The following is a 25,180-nucleotide window of genomic DNA, read 5'->3' as shown; positions in this document are numbered from 1 at the left end:
AGAAGAGGATAAACAATCAACAAATATATGAAAAAATGCTCATCATCTCTAGCAATCAGAAAATGCAATCAAAACTACTCTAAGATATCATTTCACTCCAGTCAGAATGAAGACTCTTCTTCATTCTAGCTTAATTTTGAACATATATAGCCCCCTTTTGGTTCCTCAGTCACTTCTCCCCAGCATGTGACAGGAATTTGTTAAATTCATTCAGTCCCTTCTGATTCATTCTCCTTTCACAGATGAAAGGTGAATTCAGCTCTTTCATATGTTAAGGGATTTGGACATTTCAGGAATAAACTATTAGCAGGTCCACTTGGGTACATATCGAAAATCACAACCGACAGCTACCTTTAGGCTTTTCTTTTCTAGATTTCACATGTGAGGGAACCCCTGAGATATTTGTAGAACTGAGAAATATTATTAATAAGAAATTATCTCATAGTTTCTATGAGTCAAGAATCTGGGTTCAGATTGGTTGTCCTCTAGCTCTGGGTCTGTTTTATAAGGGTGAATTATCCCAAGGCTCAACTGGGAAGGATCCTCTTCCTAATTAAATCAAGTAGCTGTTATTTGGATTCAGTGCTCTGCAGTTTATTTTGCTGAGGACTCAGTTCCTCCTAAGGTATTCCTTAAAATGTGGGCCTCTTTATTGAGCATTTCATAATATGTTTTAATAAAAATGAGAAAGCACATGTGCAAGAGAGATTGCTACCAAGAAAGTGTTCTAGCAAAGATAAAATTGATGATGTTAATGGCATTCCATTACTTTTGTAGGATTTTAGCTATTAGAAGCAAATCTCTAGATACAGCCCATACTCATGCCATTCAACTGAACTGGATTACACAAGGGTATAAACATCAATTGATTAAGATCACTGAGATCCTATGAGAAGCTGCATTCTAAATAAAAAATTGATGATTGTGTAGGGAAACATAAAGTACAAATCTGTTGGGAAGGTGGACTGATATATTCTAGAAAACAATGTGGCAATATTTAGTAAAATTATTGCTTTGGACTGAATGTGCCTCCCAAAATTCACATGTTAATACCCTTATCATTAATGTGATGGTAATTGGAGATAGGAGATAATTAAATTTGGTCATGAGGGCTGTGTCTCAGATTAATGCCCTTATTAAAAGAGGAAGACCCCTAAATCTCTCCTTCTGTATGCATCCACCAAAGAAAGCATATGAAGACGTAACCCGGAAACCAACCTTCATTAGAACCTGACTATGCTGCTACAAAACACAGAAACCAGTTATGATACATTCAAACATACATTTAACAAGGCCATATACAAGGACAGAATTCAAATATAAAATAATAATTCTATTGTTGAGAAGGGAACTAGTGCTAGATTCTAAGAAGAAAGAAAAATTTGAATAAAAGAGAAGGAATCTTGCAAAACTCAATGATGATAATGTGACCAGGCTCCAAAAATAGAATAAAAATAAGGATAAAATGCAATTTTCATCAGTGGGTAGTTAATTTTATTCCTTTCCTATAAGTTGAAGGCCTGGAAGAAAACAATTTTAAAAATTGGCAGCCTTTAATGCCAAATGCAGTAAGTATATTGATATCCATTAATGGGAATATGTCTTGTTTGTAGCATTATTCACATATCTTCTGATAATTAAAGAAAAATATAACCATATTACTTTTGGATGGATTTTAGGTACATTATCCAAAATACTAACTAATGGCTAAGGGAAAGATAGCAGAATGAGTTTGTAGGAGTAGCTTTGGGGAATACTTTGGTAGAGGAAGATCTCTACCACCTGTACTACCACTATTGAACACTATATAAGAATTAGGGTGGGGTGGCTCTTTCAGGTATATTAAAGAAAAGTCTCCTTTGCCCAACCAGATCATTTTTGCCTTCCTAGCATCTCTTCTCCCCCACATCCCAGAAGTGCCAAGAGTGTTGATTTGCAATATCTAAGCTATAGCCTGGTTTCCCTAGCAACCTCCCTAGCCTCTTCATGTACAGAAGTGTCAGAGAGAGTGCTTTGTGAGGTCTAACCTCCTCCTTAGTCCTCATTGGCTGGGGAGTAACTTGCTGGCCAATGAAGGCTGAAGGGTGTGGCCCTTCATTGTCTTGGGAGGACATATATGCCTAGGATCCTTACAGCTCTTCAGAAGACCACTGGGAGGCTTCAGTATGGCTAAGGCAACCAAGAAATCACAGAAGCCTAATGCAGATATGGCCCAGTCAACATCATCGATGAAAGAAAGAAAGAATATGAAGACTTCCTATCATCACTCCAGATGCGGAAGAGGCAGCAAGGTAAGATAACCCAACCCAAGCTTCTCCTTTCTGCATTCATTCCCCACGACCTAAGACTCCTATTTATTTTTCATCTGGCACAAACCCCTACTTCACATGTATATCCTATCTTCTTTTCCCAAACCAATGCCCTTATGGCCTCTCTGTTGTCCTTACAGATACTAAAGTCCACCAATAAGGGTAAAAAAACACTTCAAAATAATTCAAGCAAAAGAGACTCAGAAAAGCCTTCCACATCTCTGAAAAAATCTAAGAAAACTAAAGGAACAATACTCTTTGGTCATTATCATCGGCTAAATGAAAAACTGAATAGAGAGCCAGAAATGGAAAATACCCCAGAAACCTCCAGCATTTCAAGTGATGATCTGGACAGCAAGTAATTGAGTGGGGCCAGAGACCTCAGAATAATCTGCAGAGTGTCCAGAGGTCTGGCAGCTAAGAAATGGCTCAATTTTACCACAGGTTACTAACATTAATGGTGGTGAAAATAAAATCAATCTGATGTGAAAAGATGTGTATCTCTGTGAGCCTCTGATGCTGGAGTGGGAACAAATAAAAGGTAGAAGTAGGTGTTTGAGAAGGGAGAGATGTGGGATCTGTGGAGTTGGAGTTCAAAAGATAAATTGTTATCCACACATTGAAGGATAAAGACAAAGTGAGGACTGAGGACTGAAGACAAACTTCCTCTTTATACTTGATCCCACAGGCAAGGCGAAAAGGACTTCATGTTTCTCCCTATTTGTGTATGGCTTTAGTATGTAGATTTCCAGAAACTGTATAAGGTGAGGCATGTGAGTGGCAGTATCTCAAAAAATATACAAGGAGTCACCTGAGGAACACTGACCTCATAGTGGTGTTTGTTACTCCATACCCTATTATGTAAGCAACTAATGGCTCTCAGAAGGGCTAAAGAACTCACTCTATCATCCCTAGGAAAGTAATGGTGATTGAAAGAACAAATCCAGAACCAATCAGCCCACTTAAGAAATTTGGGGTAGAGTAAGCCATTGGGAGTGGTCTGCCTCATGTGCTGGCAAGAAAATGGAGCATTCATTGTTCATGGAGAAGTTTTAAGCAACATGGCTCCTCCTACAAATATCTTTAAGCTTTATCTTTTTCAAAGTTGTTTTCATCCATGAAAAGAGTTTCATGCTTAATTTATGGAACTATAATTGAAGCACAAGAACCTGTACGTGATTAAAAAGTTTGTATGTGGGCTGGGGTTGTGGCTCAGTGGTAGAGCACTTGTCTGGCATCTGTGAGGCACTGGGTTTGATCCTCAGCATCACATAATAATTAAATAAAATAAAGGTATTGGGTCCACCTACAACTATTTTTTTAAAGTTCGTATGTTTTATCACACACACACATACTAATCACAATTATAAGAGTGAATATATCCATCATTCCTTAAAATTTCCAAATGCTGTTAGTCCCTTTTGTGATAGTAAAATACCTGAGGATGGGTACTTTATTTTTTAAAAAAAGATTTCACAATTTTGGAAGCTGAAAGTCTGAGATTGGGCAGCCTCACCTAGTTGGCCTCTGATGAGGGCCTTCCTGCTATGTCATAACATGGGCTGATGGCTTCACATGATGAAGGAAGTATGTGTGTGTGTATGTGAGAGGTAAATCACATGGAAAGAGAGAAACAGAGTAGGAAAGGGTCAAAATTGCTCCTTTATAACATCTCTTCTCTCATGGAAACAAATTCAGTCCTACAATCAGCATGATGAGCATTAGTATCTTCAGAGGGGTGATTATTAAAGGGGTGATCATCTCCCACTAGGCCCCACCTCTTAAAGTTGTCTTCCAACCTTTCAATACCAAATATACTGGGGACCAAACCATATTCAAACTACAGCATGCTTCTTGGCAATATCTCCCTCCTACCCCTCCCTGTACCCCCATCTCCAGGTAACTACTGTCTTGCTTGTGGCCACTATCAGTTTCCATTTTCTAGAGGTTTATAAAAATGGAGTCATGAAATATATACTCTTTTTTTCATCTAGCCTCTTAGAAAATTCTTCTCACCCCTCAAAAATCTTTTATTGTTTTAATTTCTAAAAGATGCCTGCAGTCAGTAAGTTTTTTTTTAAGTTATAGTTGGACACAAAGCCTTCATTTTATTTATTGAATTTTATGTGGTGCGGAGGATTGAACTTAGTGCCTCACGTGCTAGGCGAGTGCGCTATCACTGAGCCACAACCCCAGCCCTGCTAATAAGTTTTAAATGTGTATATATAAGGTACAAAAAGGACATTATTAGCACTTGTACATTAATTATCAGATATATTATGTGAGGGAATTAATGTGGAGAAATTCTTGTTATACTATTAACCTTAGATATCATGTAATTAAGTTACTGCTTTCCTTTCTAAAGTAAGTTCCTCAGGATCTAGTATGGCTTGCAGTGCATTTCAGGCCACTATTCTGTGGTCTTGTATGACACATGTATTCTAGCACTTAAACAGCTGTTTCTAAATAAACATTGATAGCACGGTGATTGTAAAATAAAAGCAATAATATAAAAGAAATTAATTTCTTATGTGCTGTCATTTCATGAAGAGTTTATTTGTGCTCATGCTTAAATCAGTAAATCAAAGTGCAAATGAGAGTTTAAGTTCTTACATGATTTATGCGTGTACTTTGATGAAGTTGAATTATATCTTTAAAAGTAAATTTATTCTTGTTTAATTGTTCAATGTTTATTTAAAAAATATTAAATGTAACACCATATGGATGATTTATTAGTTGACTAGATTGTACCTTTTGCTTTTCTATCCATTATTACTTCTTGTTTAAATTCATGATTATTATTCTTCTATTGAAGAGTGAGCATTTAAAAACATTGGCCACTTAGAGTTTAATATGTCATTTATGCCAATGGTTAACAATATTTTTCATCATATTTTGCTCCTAGGATATGACTGTTTTTATTTTGAACATCTTTATTTAGATATAATTGACATGTAATAAATTACATGTAATAAATTACACATAAAATAATAAATTAGATTTAACATTTCACCTGTAAAACCATCACCATTATTAAAAAAAAAAAAAAAAAAAAAGAATATTATCATTACCTAAACAGTTTCCTCAAACCACTTCCCCAAGCCCTGTCCATTGCCATACAAGCACTGATCAGCTTTCTGGATCTGTAGATTAGTTTATATTTTCTAGAGTTTTATATAAATGGAATCACAATTTGTACTTTTGTATGGTTCTTTCACTCAGTGAAAATTGAGAGTCATCAATATTATTGAGTACATCTACATTACAAGATTTGCATATATTATGATTTTAAGTAGCATTAAATTGAATCTCCACCAATTAGTTACCTTATTCCTTTCACTCAAGTTGCCCCAATGGTTATGTCTTCCACAAATATATTACTTTTTCATTAGGAAATTGATATTGACACAATTCATTTAACTTACTAATATTTCACCAGGTTTACATTAACAAATTTTTATATGTATTTGTGTTTGGTTCTGTGGAATTTTCTCATGTGTAGCATTTTCTGTAACTATTACTATAGTCAACATGCAGAACAGTTCCATCCAAGGAACACTTTTGCTACATATATATATAACCATAGTCACCTCTAGTCACTTCTCCATCCCTGAAATCAAGTAATTTATTCTTTATGATTTTTATGATTTTTTTTCATTAGAAAAAAATGTTACATAAATGGAATAACTCGGTTTGGAACCATTTTGTATCTTTCTTTTTCACTCAGAATAAATCGCCTGTGATCTAATCAATTTGTGTGTAATAATAGTTTTTTTTTGTTTGCTTCAATCATTCATTGATTAATCCATTTGGTTTGATAAATCATTAATTTATTAAAGAACACTATGTAGCCACAATTCTCTAGAAAAACAAAACAAAAGTATAAAGTCAGGTTGATAGATAGAAGATAGATAGATAATCAGTCAGGCAAGAAGGGAGGCAGAAATAATAAGAGATCAATTAAAGGAATTGACTTAGGCAGCTATAAGCACTAAGATGTCCTAAAATAGGCTATTTGAAAGCTGTAGACCCTGGGATGCAATTATCATTGCTCAGTCTAAGTTTGAAAATTTCAGAACCAGAGAAGTCAAAGGTATCATTAATTCTCAGTCTGAAACTTAAGGCCTATCAACCCTGAGGGTGCTAGTATGAGTCCTAGAGTCCCAAAGCCAGAAAGTCTGGAGTACTGATGTTGAAGGTCAGGAGAAGAAGTGTTGCTATTCCTGAAAAGATATGGGAATCCTTTTCTCTCCATTTTAAAAAATTTATTTTATTTTTTACACAAATGGAGCACAACTTTTCATTTCTCTGGTTTTTACGTGATGGAGATTAATTGCACAAACATAACCACACATAGGAATAATAACGTCCCTCTCATTCTATTCAAGGACCTAGCCAGTAGAATGGTGCCCACCTACATTAATGGCTGATTTTCTTCACTCAGTTAACTAACATGTTCTAGAAACGTGTTCATAGACACACACAGAAGTATTCCCAGGTTTCTAAGTATTCATTAACCCAAACAAGTTGACACATAAATTAATTATCATAGATATCTTTGTTGTTTCTAATTTTAGAAGATTAAAATAAAGATGATATGGCATTCCTGTATAAATTTTGAGTGTGAATGTGATCTTCCAACTTTCTGGAATAATACCCAAGAATACAATTTTTAGGTCATCTGATAAATGTATTGTTTAGTTGTGTGAGAAATTTTCATATGACTTTCCAGTTGGTTGTACCATTTTAAATTCCCACCAGCAATCTACAAGGGATATAATTTCTCTGCATTCTCACTAGAATTTAGTGCTATCACTTTATATTTAAGTTATTCTGGTGCATGTATAATGATATACAATTAGCATTTTGATTTGAATTTCTCCTATGGTTGATATAGTTGAACATGTTTTTATATGCTTGTTTTCCATCTACAAATCCCCTTTGTAAAAATTTCCACTCATATTTCTAGCCCATTTCTCTTTCTTTCTCATTGGAGACACTTGCACAGTAAGACTTGGATAAATTTGAAGACAGGTGTACATAAATACAGAACCATTTTATAATTGCTTTTTCTTTCTTCCATCCCTTAATCTTATTGGAAAGGCATAAGAAAATGAATCATTTCTTATTTAATCCAGAATTTCCTTAATTGGATTTTAGGATCTCTGTTTTAAAGAGCAGATTATCTGAATTTTTAAGACCTCTTACAATATTTTTTTGTATTTTCTTTCTACCCACATACCATTAACTGGTATTTTCTCCTAGATCCCGATGAATTTTCTGTTGTTAAATAATACTTTAAATATTGGTATTAAACAAAGGATTGCTATATGTTTCTTCATATAACATTTTCTTCCTCTAGTATGTTGTTATAATCCCTTTTGGCTTTTGGGTGCTCAATGTCGCTCCTATGTAAAAAATGCTGGATTTGGGATTCTAATATTTGGCTTTTGGGATGTACCATTAAGGGATTACATGTAGATTTTGTGGCTGTGGTCTGCTTTTACTTAACAATTCTCCATTCTATTACTGCATCCATCTTTGCCCCTATAATATATTCATTCAGTCATTTCAATGATACTCAACCACATGAGAACCACCTCCAAACTATGTAAAATCATCTCCTCCATAACCTTGTATAACACTGGTTCTGGTAAATAATTTATCCTTAAAGTTTTCTTCCATACCTATTCCAAAGGGTTCTGCAACACACATCAGTCTTGGTACCATACTAAACAATTTATGAATATTAACAATATGATTAGCCTGTATTGGTGTATGTGGGTAATTTAAACCTTTGAATTCCTTTGTCAGATTTACTTGATATTTTCAAAAATCAAAACTAGAGGAAATTCTACAGACATTATATACTGAACAGCTTAGGGATTTTTTCTCTGGTTTCAACATTCCTTGGAAAAATCAGTCAGAGGATAGCTATCATACTGGATGATTAAGGAATTCCTAGCCAATCACTTCAAACTGAAATAACCACAAACAGTCCTGCCATCTCTTGCCACTCAGGCTCTTTACGTAAGCAGAGAATCATCCTCTGAAATCTAATCCCTCTCTTGATTATTATATCTTTATTACACAAGGTTCCTAGAATCATATGCCAACATACTTCAGGAATTTTTGTCTATACATTTGCAAAGATAAATTATGATCTGTGTTAGATGTTCTTTTGCTTTTTAATTTAGACTTCTCTCTAGATCCTGAATCTACAGGTTTGGGTCTTTCTGTATATGTAATTAGACTTATGTTATTATTTCCTAAAATACTTTTTCAGTCTGACTTTTTCTTTAATTTTCTTCTGAGCAAGTGAGGATATGGAAGTTAACTTGTTATTATTACATAGGTTGCTAATTTATTTATTTTTCTGTTCAGATTGGGGAAACCCTATTGATCTTTCCTCAAGTTGATTGGTTCTTTTCTTGTCTTCTTCACTATGTATAAGCTCATTAATCCAGTTTTCTTTTATTCTACAGTCTTCTAGTTCTATAATTTACATTTTAGTCATCTATTTGTTGTTGATTTTTTAAAAAGAAAATTAACAATTGCTGTTTATTGTATGTTTGTGATTCGTGATTTAAAATTTGTATCAGTTTTCTTATGATTCATCTTATTATTCCAGGGGCCCTACCCATACCACCCTGATCAAATTAGTGTCTGACTTATTGCACACAGGTGGGGTGGAGGCTCAGCTCTCTACTCAGCTCTGCTGATACTTATCTTCTCAGCAAAAATAAAAATGAAGCACCAATTAACACCATCACCTTGACTCCAAGTAAGAGTATAGATCCCCACTACATCTTATTCTTCTCAGGGAGAAGTAAGGGGAGAGAGTTTACTCATACTGTTTTGTGGCTACTCAGTAAGAGTGTAAACTCAGATCCTGTTTGGGATCAGCTGATACCAGGGGAAGGGATACTTGTAGAACAAACCAACCCTATCTCTTAACACCTCGTTCTGCTTGGTTAATCTGGACAGGTGTAGCAGTTTGCCTGTCTAATGGATCATACTCATTTCAGGGGTACTTAGAAAGTGAAACACTAACAAGTCCTGATTTGAACTTCTTCATAAATCTCATAGATATCCAATGGTAGTAGAAGCTCAGCTATCTGTTAAGACTCACTGACACCAAATAGTGTGGGTGAGGTACAGTGGTGAATAATTCTACTCTCATTACATTTCCTTGCTGCCATATGGGTTTAAAAGAACAGGGTGCCTTTAAATGCTATTGATGATGCTGGTATTTCCCCTTGGCAAGTCAAGATCAGCATTCCACTCACTGGGGGAAGTGTAGCATCACCTACCTCCATCAACTACTTTTGCCAACCAGGAGACCAAAGATCATCTCATCAAGAATTTTGGTGATGCCTAAAGCAAGACAAAAAACTACTGTTTCCGATAGATCCAAGGGTAAGTGCAGGATGGGTTTTATTTTTGGTCCTACAAACTATGCATATTTGTGGATATTTTGGAGGAAACTATTCCATTGATGTTTGTTGGGAATAGGATGGATGTATCCAAAGTGTTTCTGCTGTCTTGGGTCCTTCTTTCTCTGGTATTTTGGTTAAGACAAACAGGCTTTACTTGGAGATATTTTTGTCTGTGCCTATTGGTGGTTCTACATTGAAAACTTCTGCAGCATCCTTTCTAACATATTTAAACGCCAACAAGAAAACCCAGGGAACTAACTTCCACTAGTTACCTAATTCCTGTGTCCCTATGTGTTCTGCCTTCTTTCTACAGTTAAAAATCCTCTTATGTTTGTTGAATTATGCCCAAGGTTTCTTAATTTTAAGATGGAAACAGTTCTGTTGCTGCCAGCAGTGTGAAGAGAACAGTAGGTAGGGTGCCCAGAATTGGTTTAGCCATGGGTCAGAGATGCCCCAGAACCTTTCCCCTCAGCCACAAGAGGGCACATTGCAACCCAGGGTACCAGGGAACTATTAGAGCAGCCCATGATCATGCCAGAGGTGGATGGAGCAAAGCCTTTCTGGAGGCACTAGAGCCAAAAATATTGTAATCTTTTTAATATTAGGTTTTAATTTCACTTGTATTTTATTATCTTCTGTATTGATTGTCCCATTATTTGTTATCACAAACTTTAATCCAATCTTATATCCAATCTTATATTGTTTTTAAAATGGGACATATACTATTTTTTTTCTTTTCTCACTATTCCTTCTTCTGCACCCTCCCTTACTTTGCTTCTTTTCCTATTTTAATTTTTAACATGGACTCTTTCTATTTATTCTGAACTATTGCTCCCCTTTGCCATTTTTGGATTAGTGGCATAGTAGAGAATATTTTCAATAAGGTGTTACATCTTACTGGTACACAGTCTGCTCTCAGGTAGTCACAGTTACTGGTGATAATTATCTCTTCAAAACAGAGCTGGTAGCACTTTAAACATATCATGTACTCTGACACTGAGTCAAATTTTATTATATATTTATTATGAACTTTTGGTAGGAAATAGATTCCACATCATTTGGAGGAGAATTCTAAAGGATTGTTATATAATTCTGCAGCCTTTATTGGCCTTGCCTTCCTTCTAGAAATAAAGGGATTTTCCTCATCTATCCTTTTTCTAGTAACAGTTGGCCTTTACCTGTGCCATAGGAGTGACAACATATGCTGCCCTTTGGGGAATTGAAGACTTTTGACAGAGTGTCCAAACAGTAATGATAATTTTCAAATCTTTTATGCACCAGCAAGGGAAGCTATCTCTGGGTTCCTGACCTGCTTCTAGTCTTTTTCTTGAGCAAATCTGGAGGACCATAGAAAGGAACCTGTAAGCTGATGTTAATTCATCTTGTGTCTGTTTCTCCAGCGGCTTTGTTACTGTCACAACAACATACACTTGGACATTAACAATTGGTTCAAAGTGTTACTGATTCCTTATTGCCCACTCATGTGAAAGTTTTATACTTCTCTGGTGCTCTGTCTTAGGTGAAAGAGTTTGTGTATTCCATCTCTCCTTGGAGAAGAATAGGTACCCTGATGGCCCTGCAACCTCAGGTCTCGAATGGGCTACAAGAAAAATTATAATTTTGTACTTTATTTGTATTTTTCTCTTCATTATGGAGTAAATGTGCTTATTCAATTTCCCACATCTTGAACAGAAGCAGAACATAGAGCAATGCTTTTAACCACTATGTCCTACTGCATCCCAAGATACTATTTTTATTTTTTCAGGAATGTGTTTAGGTGAGGAGTTCCGACAGAAAAAAATAAGTTCACTAAGGCCAAATATCTAGAAGTAACACAGAGGACTTGAAAAAACTTTTTTCTACAAAGTAACACAGACGACTTGAAAAAACTTTTTTTCTACAAATCTCCAACCAGATCTACCTGGTTGTTAAGTTCCTGGCATTTAAAATACACCAAGATCTTCTTCACTTACTTTCTTTATTGTTCTGTAATTTTCATTGTAGAAATTAAATTTCAATGTAGAAATTAAAGAAGACCTTAGAATATGGAAATATGTCCCATGTTCTTGGATAGTCAGAATTAATATTGACAAAATGGCCACACTATCAAAAGTGCTATACAGATTTATTATAATTTCTATTAATTCGAATGGCATTTCTCATAGAAATAGAAAGATCAGTCATGAAATTCATTTGGAAAAATAAAAGGCCCAGAATAGACAAAGCAATCCTCAGGAGAAAAGTGATATGGAGGCATCACAATACCAGACCTTAAATTATAATATAGAATTATAGTAATAAAATGACATGGTATTGGCACCAAAATAGACATGTAGACCAATGGTACAGAATAGAGTACACAAAGACAAACCCACATAAATACAGTTATCTCATATTAGACAAAAGTGCCAAAAGCATACATTGGAGAAAAGATAGCCTCTTCAACAAATGGTGCTTGGAGAACTGGAAACCATATGGAACAACATGAAACTAAACCCTTATCTCTTACCATGTACAAAACTCATCTCAAAGTGGATCAAGGACCTAGGAATTAGACCAGAGACCTGAAGCCTACTACAGGTAAATGTAAACTCAGCTCTTCATCATGTCAGCTAAGAACCAACTTCCTCAAAAATCTCCTAAAGTACAAGAAATAACATCAAGAATCAATAAATGGGATAGTATCAAACTAAAAAGCATCTTCGTGGCAAAGGAAATAGTCAATAACATAAGGAGAGAACCTACAGAGTGGGAAAAGTCTTTACCACATGCACCTCAGAGAGAGCATTAATCTTCTCCAGGATAGATAGACATCTGTATATCCATCTATCTATCTACACACACACACACACACACACACACACACACACACACACACTCAAAAAACTTAATGCCAAACAAACCAGATAACCCAATCAATAAATGGGCAAAGGAACTGAACAGGCATTTCACAGAGCAAAAAATAGAATGCTGAAAAAATATATAAAAAGATGTTCAACATCTTTAGCAATTAGAGAAATGCAAATTAAAAAGTACACTGAAATTCCATCTCACTCCATTCAGAATGGCAACTATCAAGAATACAAGTAACACCGGGCATGGCAGTGCATGCCTGTAATCCCAGTAGCTCAGGAGGCTGAGGCAGGGGGATTTCGAGTTCAAAGCCAGCCTCCACAGAAGCAAAGTACTAAGAAACTTGGTGAGACCCTGTCACTAAGTAAAATACAAAATAGGGCTGGGAATGTGACTCAGTGGTCAAGTGCCCTTGAGTTCAATCCTTGGTACCAAAATAAAGAAAGAAAGAAAGAAAGAAAGAACATGAATAAGAACATGAGTAACAATAAATGTTGGCGAGGTTGTGGGGAAAAAAAGGTACTTCCCCCTACATATTGCTGGTATGACTGCAAATTGGTGCAAGCAGTATGGAGATTCCTCAGAAAACTTGGAATGGAACAACCATTTGACCCAGTTATGTCACCCCTTGGTATATACCCAAATCATTTAAAAACAGCATAACTTCAGTGATAGAGCCACATCAATGTTTATAACAGCTCAGTTCAAAACAGCTATGCTATCGAATCAATCTAGGTGCCTTTCAACAGATAAATGGATAAAGAAAATGTTATAAATATATACTTGATGGAATATTACTCAACTATAAGGAATAATGAGTTTATAGCATTTGCAGGTAAATGAATGGAAGTGAAGACTGTCATGCTAAGTGAAATAAGCCAACCCCCCCCCAAAATAAATACTGAATATTCTCTGTGATATGTGAATGCTAACTCAAAATAAGAATGGTGGAGGGGAGAACAGAAGCTCATTGGATTAGACAAAGTCAAATGAAGGGAAGGGAGGGATGATGGGCATAGGAAAGACAGTAGAATGAATCAGACTTAAGTTTACTATGTTCATATGTGAATACACCACCAGTAAAACTCCACAACATGTAAAACATGTAAAGCATCCTAATTAGAATAAATTATACTCCGTGTATGTACAATGTGTCAAAATACACTCTACTGTCATGTATATATAAAAAGAATAAATAAAAATAAAAGTAATAAAAAATAAAAAAGATAAATGATAAATAAAATTAACCAAGATGCTTCCCTCATATTTTACCAACCATTAAATGTACATTTTAATATTTGGCAGCAAATCATGTCTAGTAATCTCAGTAGAAACTGACAAGATTATGTGTGCTTGAATGAACTTGAAATTGTGCACTACTAGTGGTAATATCAGTATGACTGTAAAGTCCTTAATAGTGTCACACTTGGTTTGAAATTGCTACTTTAGATACCGGTGGGTGCACTGGTAACTGTGAGCTATTAGTGCTGTCATTATTGTTGCCTATAATATCCCAAGAAGATGACACTTGTCACTAGCTACTATGGCTAGAGTTTCCTGCGGTGGAAAGTGTCTGGTAAATAAAGTTCCAGTCAACTGATAATTCTATTGGCATATATATGCCTGGGAACTACTACCGAATGCAAAAGACTAGAGCTGGCATATTTAATAAATTAAGTAGGGCAACCATCTTAAAAAGCATTAGAAATGAGGAAGTCTCTTTGCCTCATTTCTGCCATAAGATTATATTCACTACAGGGCTATTATGGGATGAGATGGAAGAGTTGCTTGGCCTGCCTAGATAAGAAAAGCCTCAATCATTTAGCAAAAATATATTCATTAATTACAAAGTGTCAAGCACTCTCCTGGGTGCTGGAAAAAATACACAATGCAAATGACTATGAAATAGTATCCTAATTATGGGCTGGGGCTGTAGCTCAGTGGTAGAGAGCTTGCTTAGCATGTGTGAGGCACTGGGTTCAATTCCCAAGCACCAAACAAAAATAAACAAATAAAATAAAGGTATTGCTTATATATAAAGGTATTGCGTCCATATACAACTAAAAAAAATCTTTAAAAAAATAAAAATTGTCATTATATCCATCTCCTAGATTTGTGGTAACTCTTCCCTAAGTCTTTGGACCAATCATATGCCTTCAATTTCCTTTATTCAACTGAATCAATTTTTTTTCTGATTTTATTTATTTACTGTTTTTGAAGCAGGATTTTCAAAAGTAATACTTATTCAGAAGTAGGAGAGAACATAGTAACTACATAAATGTATGTCAGTACATAAAAACTTGCAAAAATTGAGAAGTTCCACTTTATATTCCAAATATTGTCACATTTCTAAGGACAGAAACAACTTCCCAGGTACCTAACATTTGTTTCCTACTTCCCATCTCTCTGTGATCTTATTTACCCATACCTGAGATTCAGCTAGCTGCTTCCATTGTTATTAGCTCAGAAGCATGTAAAAGAAACCATGTTTCAAACTATATGACTTTGAATCTTCCCACTTGTTTTGGTCTCTGGACATTGAATCTAAGTTTACCAGACGAGAAAGACAAAAGTGTGGAAATTGATATCAACTAATCTCCATCATTATCAATAATTTTATTTCCTTCCTAATTTCTGATGCAATGTTTTGTGTTTTCTCTTTGATTCCTAATTATATTTTCCTATACTGGCAATTTCAATTATTGTCTTGATGTGCCAATGCTTGGATTAATTTCAATTTATATCATCAATCTAATAATTTGTTGTTCAACTTGATACTTCATTCCTCATACTGCCTTTATTTTGCTTACGTTGTTAACATTTCGAATTTCAGCTCCAGCTTATTTGTTTTTATTCATTCTTCTTTAATGATGAAACTTAGTTGGACTATGGGTTTTCTCGTATTTACAATTTGGCCTTCCTTCCATTAAAACATTAATATTTATTAAGTGCTTATTATGTGGTGCTTGTCTAAGTAATTCATATACATTTATTTAGTCCTCCCCAAAAAACTTATACGATTGAAAACTGCAGCACAGAAGTATTACATGCATTTACATTTTTATCCAAGGTCACACAAGTAGTAGGGGGCAGAGTTAAGATTGGAAATCATTCTTGAGGTGCTGTAGAACACCATAATTTAAAAAAAAACAGTAGAGCACTTTCTGTGTTTCCCTTTGTCTCATAAAAATTCTGACTCTTGTTGTCTAATTATGTTGGTATGGTGTATATATCAAGATAAATAGCAACATAAAATCTTCTATACTTTTTATAAAATCATTGCCTTTATGCATGATTCAATTCAAATTCAAAAGTCATATTAATAGGAAGTTATTTTAAAAATGTGAGATTATCAGTTTCAAAACTAACAGTATTAGTTTCAGTTTGGTTATGCATGCAGATTTTTGTATTATGATCTATGTACTACTACTTGTTGGCATGTATAGTAAGGAAACATTTTTTAGTATTTTTAGTTGTTTATAGACCTTTATTTTATTTATTTATATGCAGTGCTGAGAATCAAACCCTGTGCCTCACAAATGCCAGGCAAGTGCACTACCACTGAGTCAAAACGCCAGGCCCTGGGAAACAGAATAACTACTTTTGCAAGAGTATTATAAGTAATTCTGTTTTGGAAATCCTAAATTTAATTTTAAAAAAGTGAAATATTGAGTTTTAAACCATTCATATTTATTTTTACTACTTACTTCAGACTACATAACTCCTAAACCTTTATTATGGTCTGATCTGGAATGCCCAACAAGTTTTATGTGTTGAAGGCTTGGCCACCAATGCAGCAATGCTCAGAGGTGGAACTTATGAAATGATTGGAGGAAGAGGATCACTGGGAGTTTGCCCTGGGAGGTTTGTCTCTAGCCCCTCCCCCGACCGCTCTCTCTCTCACTGTACTTCTTGGCTGCCATGAGTTCAGCGTCTTTTCTCCACCAGGTACTACTGCCATGGTGCTCTGAGCTGGAGCCAGGCAACTGTGGAATGAAAACTCTGCAACCATAAGCCAAAATAAATCTACCCTCTACTAAATTGTTTTTCTCAGGTATTTCACACAGAGGCAAAATGCTAACTAATACAACATTCAATGCATACACTTTGGTTTTAGGTGGCTTTTCACAGCCTCTCCAAATTTTTCTAGTAGGTACTCCTATATATCTTGAATGAATATCTAACTTAATTTCCAAAACAAACTGTCATGATTAAAAATAAAATGATATTTCTAGTCTTAAAATAATTTGGACATGTGGCCACTTGAAATGAACTTCCTATCAAATGTCCATTCTTGGAGAATTCTGTAACTAATGATATTCATATATTTATCATATGCTATTTAAAAATCAACTACTTTCCAAGATAACTAAGTGAAAACTTTTCTGACCAGTAATATCCAAACACTTTCTCTGTGCAGATAAAATGGTACCTACATTTGAATACATATGTGTGTGTGTGTGTGTGTGTGTGTGTGTGCGCGCGCGCGCACTCACACATAAAACAGTTCACCTGGGATTCAATTGTTTAATAGTCAGTACAACTTAATACAACTCAACAAATATTAGATTAGCATTTATCTTCATATGTGTATGTCAAAATATGTTGAGGTTCAACACAGTTATAATTTGTTAGACATTAATTGATATTCATTTGTATCATTTTTATAAATTAAGTTATATTTATTTTTATATATATTTTGTTATTTATTCATTCCAAATATATATGAGAGTCTACTATAAACAGAAAATTTGGGGGAACCTGGGTAAAACCAGCTAAAGCCAAACACAGGTATAGTTTTTAGTGAATCATTTTTTAAGGGGCTTGTGTTTGTATACCATGAAAAGAGGAATGTGAATATTCTGTGTCTTTTTAGGGTATTATGGCTGAAGACAACTTTTCTGCCACTATTGCTATTCAAAGTTTATCTTCCCCCCCAAAAAGATCTTAAAACTATGCATAGTATCATCTTAAAAATCAGAAATTGCAAGAATATTTTCAATGAAGACTGACTCCAACCACATAAAATGTGTTCCCTTTGTGCTGTTTCGGAAAGTCCCTCTGATACTATTTAAAAATATATCTGCTAACCCTCTTGTCTTTACCATTATTTCACTATTTACTTTATTCCAAGCCAATATTGAACTGAAATTAAAAATGAGTGTACTCAAAATAATTCCTTTGCTTATCCTCTTTTCAATATCAGAGAGTGGACAGAGCTAAAACATCAATCAATGCAAAGTCAATAACACTTGGAAGAAAATGTTCTGTTTCTTCCTTAATCATCCTTCTTCTAGTTGATTCTTGAACAAAGTCTGACTTTGAGGACAATGATGTGACCTTAACTTTGACTTTATTTTGAATGAAATTCAAAATTCTGTACATTTGGTGTGTCAGCTACCACTGTTTGAAACTGTAATTATGAAAAAAAGGTCCATGTTATTTTCCAAAACTAAGCAAATGGAGACTGTGTTTTGGCTCAGACCAATGCACTTGCTTCTCAAAACTTCAAATGATAAGTAGTATATTTAGCCATGGAAAACTGCTGCAAATCAGTTACCCAATTTTATGTGTTATGACCTGTTTCTTTCTGGCATGCATATGGTCTTGCTTATACCCCAAACATTTTCAGTTGATAGAAGTTCCAAGTGCATCTTATAGTATTGCATTTGAATCTATGTATTTTTTTCTGACAGAATATTATTCAGAATTTATTATGAATATAGCTATAGCACTTTGCTCAATAAATATTCTGTCATTCAAAAAATGTTCCCTTTGAACTGGGGTTGTAGCTCAGTGGTAGAGCACTTGCCCAGCATGGATAGGCACTGAGTTTGATCCTCAGCACCACATATAAATCAATAAAATAAAGGTTCATCAACAGCTAAAAAAATATTTTAAAAAATGTTCCCTTTGTTTTTGAACAAAGTCTGACTTTTCCATGTTCAAAAGTTACTGTGAATAAGCTTAGCATTCTGTGTTAATCCTGGCTTCTAGTGGATACTGGCCTTGAGCTCTGCACTCTGCAGAAATAGGCTTGATATTAGAGATATCAAGACACTAAGGTTAAAGGAGAGGAGAGGAGGAGGGGAGAGAGAAATGTGATTTTATTTTATTTTATAATGTGACTTCTATTTTTATTTATTACATAAATAATATGTCCACTGAGGAAAATTAGAAAATATAAATAAGCAAAAAAAAAAAAAAAAAAAGAAATTAAAATTACTAATAATCATACCACTATGTAGAAACCACTATAAATACTTTGTACATATTTTTTCAATTTGTGTATATGTGTGTGGGGATGAGTGTTAGAATTTACCCTTATTCACAAACACAAAAAAATCATGTAATACTCTAAGTATTACAATAAATCCTTTTTTCCATTGAGTATATCTTTCTTTGTGAATAAATTAGAGAATTTTGATTTTAAAAATGCTGAATCTGAAGAATAAAGTAAGTTCCTAATATATTCTTGCAAATTTCCATGAATTTGAGATTATATCAAAAATACAAATTTACCAGAAATCTAAATTGAAATATAAGCATTCCTTCCAGATGGATATTTGCTTTCTCTTTGGGATTTTAAAGCCTATTTTTTTTTAAGCTGTTGTTTTCTATCACTCATAAAACTTAAAAACATATACTTTATTTGTGGCTTTATTTTTGTGGCTCCAAGAAATGTTCTTAAAGTTAGCATAGAGAACAAAATTGGGGGAGTCAAAGGACCTATATTTGAGCTTCATGTGTGCTTCTTATTATATAAATATAGGAAAAAACTTCTTAATTCACTCAACCCTCAATTACAACATCTAGTGTTTGATTGTTAATATAATCATTAATATAGTGCTGTTAAATCCATATAGTACTATGCACAGAGAAGAGAGATTTCCCATCATTTTCAATGACTAGATTTTCTAAGCTAAGGAGAACATGAATAACATATCATTGTGTTTATATCTGTTTCAAAATATCAAATGAATTTACTTTTATAAAACCAAAGTTTTTGAAACAAGCTGTCATGCTACTATGGGCTTCCTCTTCCAGTATGAATGAAGGGACAACAATGGAGAAGTCACAATATTGACCAGACTCAGAGTCATACATGACACATGAAATAACTGTGTGAAACATCCTCACCTATATATAAAGAAAGTGCTTGGGTTCCAGCATGAAAGATAAATGACTCAGTGAAACTGATGAGGAAAAGGATACAAGGCAAGGGCATAACCTAGGGAGGATGATTCTATTTATATCGGTGGATTTTCCTATGCTGCCCTGGAACACCCCAATGAAGAGATGTTATCACGGTAGAATAAATGAAGCTTGGAACTGGGAGGCACTTCCTCAATTGCATTTGAAAAATTTAGCCTTCTAATTCCATCCAGGTACTAGTCTCAGAAAAGTCTGGGGGTTCATAAAACAGAAGTGACACAACCAATATAAAATTTAAATAGTAAATTAAAACAGTATACATGTGGGAAAAGCAAGAAAGTAAATAAATATTAAAAGTGTATCTATAAGGATGCTCAAGTCTCAGCACATGCATCAGAACCTCCTATATAAACATAAGGCAAACAAAGACAAAAGTTTCTAAAATTAGATGAAAATCCCAACAATATCCTGTTTCTAAAAGGTATAGTTAAAAGTAGAACACAAAATGGTTGAAAATGATGGTATAGAAAAATCTGTGAGGAACATATAAGCCAAAATTTTTTCCATTAGAAAAATATATTCTTTGAGCATGGTGCAATGAAACCCCACCAATAAATAAATAAATAAATAAAAAAGATTCAGTAAACAAAATGGAGATCAAAGAGAGTTCATCTGATTATATTGGTTCTAGCCAGATAATCCAGGATAATCTCCCCATTTTAAGGTCAATAAGCCTTAATTAAATCTGCAAAGTCCATTGTGTCCTGTAACAAGGCATTTTCGTGGACAGGAAAAGAGACTGAGAAGGTCATGGAGGCCAAAATCCTGCCATGTCCATATGGGCCACCAGACTCTATATCATTGTTAGCCTTCCAAAATTTTTCATCAAAAGTTTCAGATCCTCTCTCGTTAGTGTTAGATGTTTCTGCTGTCATATATTGTTACTTCTTTCATATCTTATATCTTAAAAATGTTTATCTTTTAATTTTATATGTTCCCCTGCTTTTCTTGCTTCAGAGGTAAGAATCAGGTCTTATTTTTGCAGCATCTGCAATACTCTGTTTTGTGCACCATGTCTGTTCAGTGTTTGCATGACAGGAGCCAATGGTGCATATTAGGCTATGACAAAGTAGAATTGTGTTCAAAAGACATTGTTACTACTTCTTAATGGAGAAAGTGATTATAGGATGTATAAGTTATTTAAACATTTAGAGTTGTCTATACTCAATCAAAACATGGGGATAATGCCAGGACAATGCCACCTCTCCCTAATTATAAAGTACCTTTAATAAACAGGAAAACAGATATAGTAAGTCTTTCCTTAAATAATCATTTTGTTAATATATTCTAATTGTCAAACCATGTGCTTCTTTATGAATATATAGTGATAAACAAGACAGTCTCTTTCCTTATGAAACTCATGGTCTAAGAAGGATAAATATGCATTTAAACTAGAAACTTTATGAGTTTCTTTAATGCCAAGTATATAAGCAAACTTGATTCTCTTTGAAAGTTGGTGAGCCATGAATACAAAATACTAGTGAGCTCCATGTACAGCTTGCAAACTGGCTTGGCATAGTGCCACATACCTGCAATCCCAGAACTCAGAAGACTGAGGCAGAAGGATTGCAAGTTCAAGGCCAGCCTAGGCAATATAGTGAGACCCTATGTCAAAATAAGAAAAAGGGGCTGGGGATGTAACTCAGTGGGTCACACCTGAGTCTCCTGGGATGCGTCCCCTGTGCCACAAAAAATACAAATGAGAGAGAGACAGAGACAACATATTACTAGCTTTCTAACAATATCTCTAAGGGATGCCTATATAATCTGATATATGCCAGATTGTTCTTGGGCCTATCAAGTGTTAATTTAGTGATCTTACGCTAATCTCTGGGACTCTTCAACGTAAAGAACTGGGAATATTATGGGGAAATATAGATAATTGGGACAAATACAAAGCTTCAATTTCTCTTATTTTATACTGCTCAGTGGATTTTTATTCCTTCTGCAACACTTCCAACAAACTAAACCCTTCAAACAACCAAAATAAACTCATACTATTAAAGCCAAGAGCTTAAGTTAGACAGAAAGTACTAGAGGATCTTGTGGACTTCCAACTCCAGGTATTCTAAGCTCTACTGAAATTTTATTTAATGTGACCCTCAGGTTTATTTATTTATATTTGAGAATCTGCTTAAGAGGCATCCTTTTGAAAAATGTTGCTGTATTTACTGAAACTATATTTACTAAAAAACTGAAGTTACAGATAAGAATCCCCCATATGTCCTTAGAATTTGTTGTCAGGAAAATAGATATTTGGTAGCTTAAATTGTTTGCATCTTTGAAAAAATGATACAATATTATTCATTGGAACCCCTTCTTGCATAGGCTATTAGCTGACATATCCATTTCTATTCTTTGTTTATTCCAGATTATACCTTGATTTCTCTCTCCTCTTAAAACTTGTATATCTGCATATATTTGCATGTGTGTTTTACTTATTTTTAAAAATTCAATTTACTTTTAACTGATACAAAAATCACAAAATAGCACATATTAACGGGGTAATTAGCCATTTTAAATTGTGTATACATGTATAAAGTTTAAATAAGACTAAACATGTGTATTTCTTCAAGAAACTTATTTCTATAATTTTATATGGTAAACACTTTCAAAATTCTTCCTTCTAGATTTTTGAAATTTCCTGTCCACTATTGTTATCTATAGTCATAGTACTATACACTAGCACACCAGAGCTTCTTGCATCTCTTTAAATGTGCCTGTCAATCAAACTATGCCCAGAGTCAGTCACTGTCGGAATCACCAAGGACAGATTAGTCTCCGGTTCTTATACCTGTCTGTGGCTATCAATGCCCCCAAAGCTCTGTCAAACCCTAAGCCCAAAGACCATTGAGATCGGCACAAAACTATGATAGGACCAAGGTCACAATGCTATATGGTTTGCCTACTGATCAAGTGAACACATGGCCTAAGAGCACTTTAACCAGCCAAAGGTAATACACTTGGGACTAGAAGTCCAATAGACTAGGGCTTCATTTTCTCTTCTTGGTTCTGGGGCTATCTCAGAAGTTCCACATGCACCATTGGCCATGGGATGGGGGCCATTACCTAGTGTTAGGCTTATTAACCATTTAACCAGCCTGGTACTTATTTCCAAGGCAAAGCCATGTCCAAACTACCTACTCTCAGGAAATGGAATACTTCCACATGTTATGGTGACCAAGGTTGGGGTCATATTGGTGAAGGCAGTTCCTTAACCACAAAGTTTGACACTAAATTGGGTTTTGCCTGAGTCTAACAGGTTCTAGGACTTGAGTATTTCTGAGGATGCATCTGGACAACTACAACTGAAGATGATGCAGACTTAAACACAAGTCTATCTCATTAGGGTGCAAATTACTCTGCCTGGTGCCAGGGCTGGTCAAGAGGTTCCATCTATGAGCACTGGCCTGGAGATAACTGTGCTGTCTGAGATTGAGCAATGGGTAGTGGAGACACTCCCTTGGCCACCAACCTGACAATAAAGTGGGTCACACCTGAGACTCAGAGCTGGAGGGAACTACATTATCTCAGTGGATGGGGTATTCCTAGCTACTCTAAGCCTGGTAATGATGCAAGTCAAGATCTGAGTCTTTTGTACTGGCATAGATATCCAACTGATGCCACTGCAGGTTTAGTAGTTTCATTGTAAGCTCTGATGTGGATATTGAAGCCTTGGTTTCTGCCTGGTATAGAGTCTCATGGCAGGCCTGTGTCTGTCCTCCAATGCAATGTCCTATCCTAGGTTTTGTATTCTGTTCCCAACATCCTTGCTGCCTGGCTAATGTGGTTCCAGTGGTTCAGTATGTCTATATTGGCTTGATAGGAGGTGTGGTGGGGCTTTTCCCAGCACTAGATCTTATCATGGTTTTCCTGGTACTGAGTTACGATTACAAGGCCTAGACTTAATTCCCTGCCCCTGTCCCAAGTGGAGTAGAGAGGTTCCAGACTGCTTGAAATTGAGAAAATAGTGAAACCAGAAAGTGTTTCCTTCCCACCTTCTACAATGTATCTCTTCTTATTATACTAACGACAGGCAATACAATTTCTTATCTGGTATCCTCAGTTCTTGTGAAATTAGCTCAGATAATGAACAGATGTCTAAACTGGTGTATTTGTGGGCTGGAGTTTCTTATTCAGCTGCCATCTTGACCCACCTCTAATACCTTAATTCATCAACAGTTGTCTCATAATGTCAAAATTATTAAGTAGAAACTGAATGTATTTTGAGTGTTTTTTGCATGATAAATTTGACCAAAACAGAGAAAATATAATCAGAAAATATTTCCATACTCTTCCCTAACTAGCATTTCTAAAGCTTCACTACTCTGAGCTAAAAACTACATGGTTAAAAATATTGCTCATATGTTCTCTGAACAGTATACGCCTGGATACCAACCTCTAAATAGTTTCATAATTAGTAGAATATGTGGTAGGATAAGATAATTAATAGAATATGTGGTAGGACAAATAAAATCAATAAATAATATTGATTTTATTTAATTACCTCAGTCATTCAAAATTAGACTTACTAGTTTCCAGAAATCTACAAGCTTATGAAAATTAAACTAATTAATTTAGAAGATAACATGCACAAAACTCATGTTATAAGAAAACTTTCTCACAATTTCAAAATGTTTCTTTTTGCTGTTTGGAGGACATATGATATTGAGGGTTGCCCAGATGTGAATAGTTATGGTTATGTAGCTTTCTTGGGCACTCTGCTTCAGAAAGAAAGAGCTAGGGGACTAAGGACTTATCTTTTGTTCTAAGTATTCTTAGTTTTCTGTGATGTGCCTGGTAGGATTATAACATACACATGCCTGCCGCATGGCAGAGAGAATATCTGCCTCTCGATATAATGTTACACAAGGGGCTGCCCATGTGATAAATTGCAAAGCAGATGAATTACAATAGTAGGTTAGTATATTGTATTCTATTCCCAGAATACAATACATTTTTCATATAATCCTATGTATTTATGGACACTGTGTGTGTGTTTTTTAATAAATCACCAAGTTCTCCTTTATGCAGTGGATTCTAGAAAGCATAAAGTCAAAGATGGGTCCTACCCATAGCAGTTGTATGTTTAGAAATTTTAACTAAAATTTTAACCTCATATTTTATGTCATTTTCTTAACATGTTTGCTTTTCTCTATTTTGAATACCACTTCTGTGATAGCTTATTTATATCTAATTTTATTTGTGTTAAATATATCTGTACAAAATCAGGGTGAAAATTAATAAATTGTCTTGAAAAGTCACTAAACTTTTTGTTATTTGTATTTTGATTTTATAAAGTGGAGATAGTAATGGCTTCATTCACTTACCTATGCAAGAATGGAAGACCATTATGGAAAAAAA

The 25,180-nt window shown here is 34.8% G+C and overlaps 1 protein-coding gene across 1 annotated transcript; it reads left to right on the top strand.

Annotated features, from left to right (window-relative positions):
• The first annotated feature begins 2,165 nt into the window (after positions 1–2,165).
• On the top strand, positions 2,166–2,671 carry LOC139703522 (uncharacterized protein CXorf51A-like). Its single transcript, XM_071607024.1, has 2 exons — positions 2,166–2,291; positions 2,450–2,671. The coding sequence occupies exons 1-2, from the start codon at positions 2,166–2,168 to the stop codon at positions 2,669–2,671; spliced, it is 348 nt and encodes a 115-aa protein (XP_071463125.1).
• The last annotated feature ends 22,509 nt before the right edge of the window (positions 2,672–25,180 follow it).

Source organism: Marmota flaviventris, chromosome Y, assembly GCF_047511675.1.
Source record: "Marmota flaviventris isolate mMarFla1 chromosome Y, mMarFla1.hap1, whole genome shotgun sequence".
Taxonomy (NCBI): Eukaryota; Metazoa; Chordata; class Mammalia; order Rodentia; family Sciuridae; genus Marmota; species Marmota flaviventris.
This window is presented reverse-complemented; position numbering and strand designations above follow the sequence as displayed.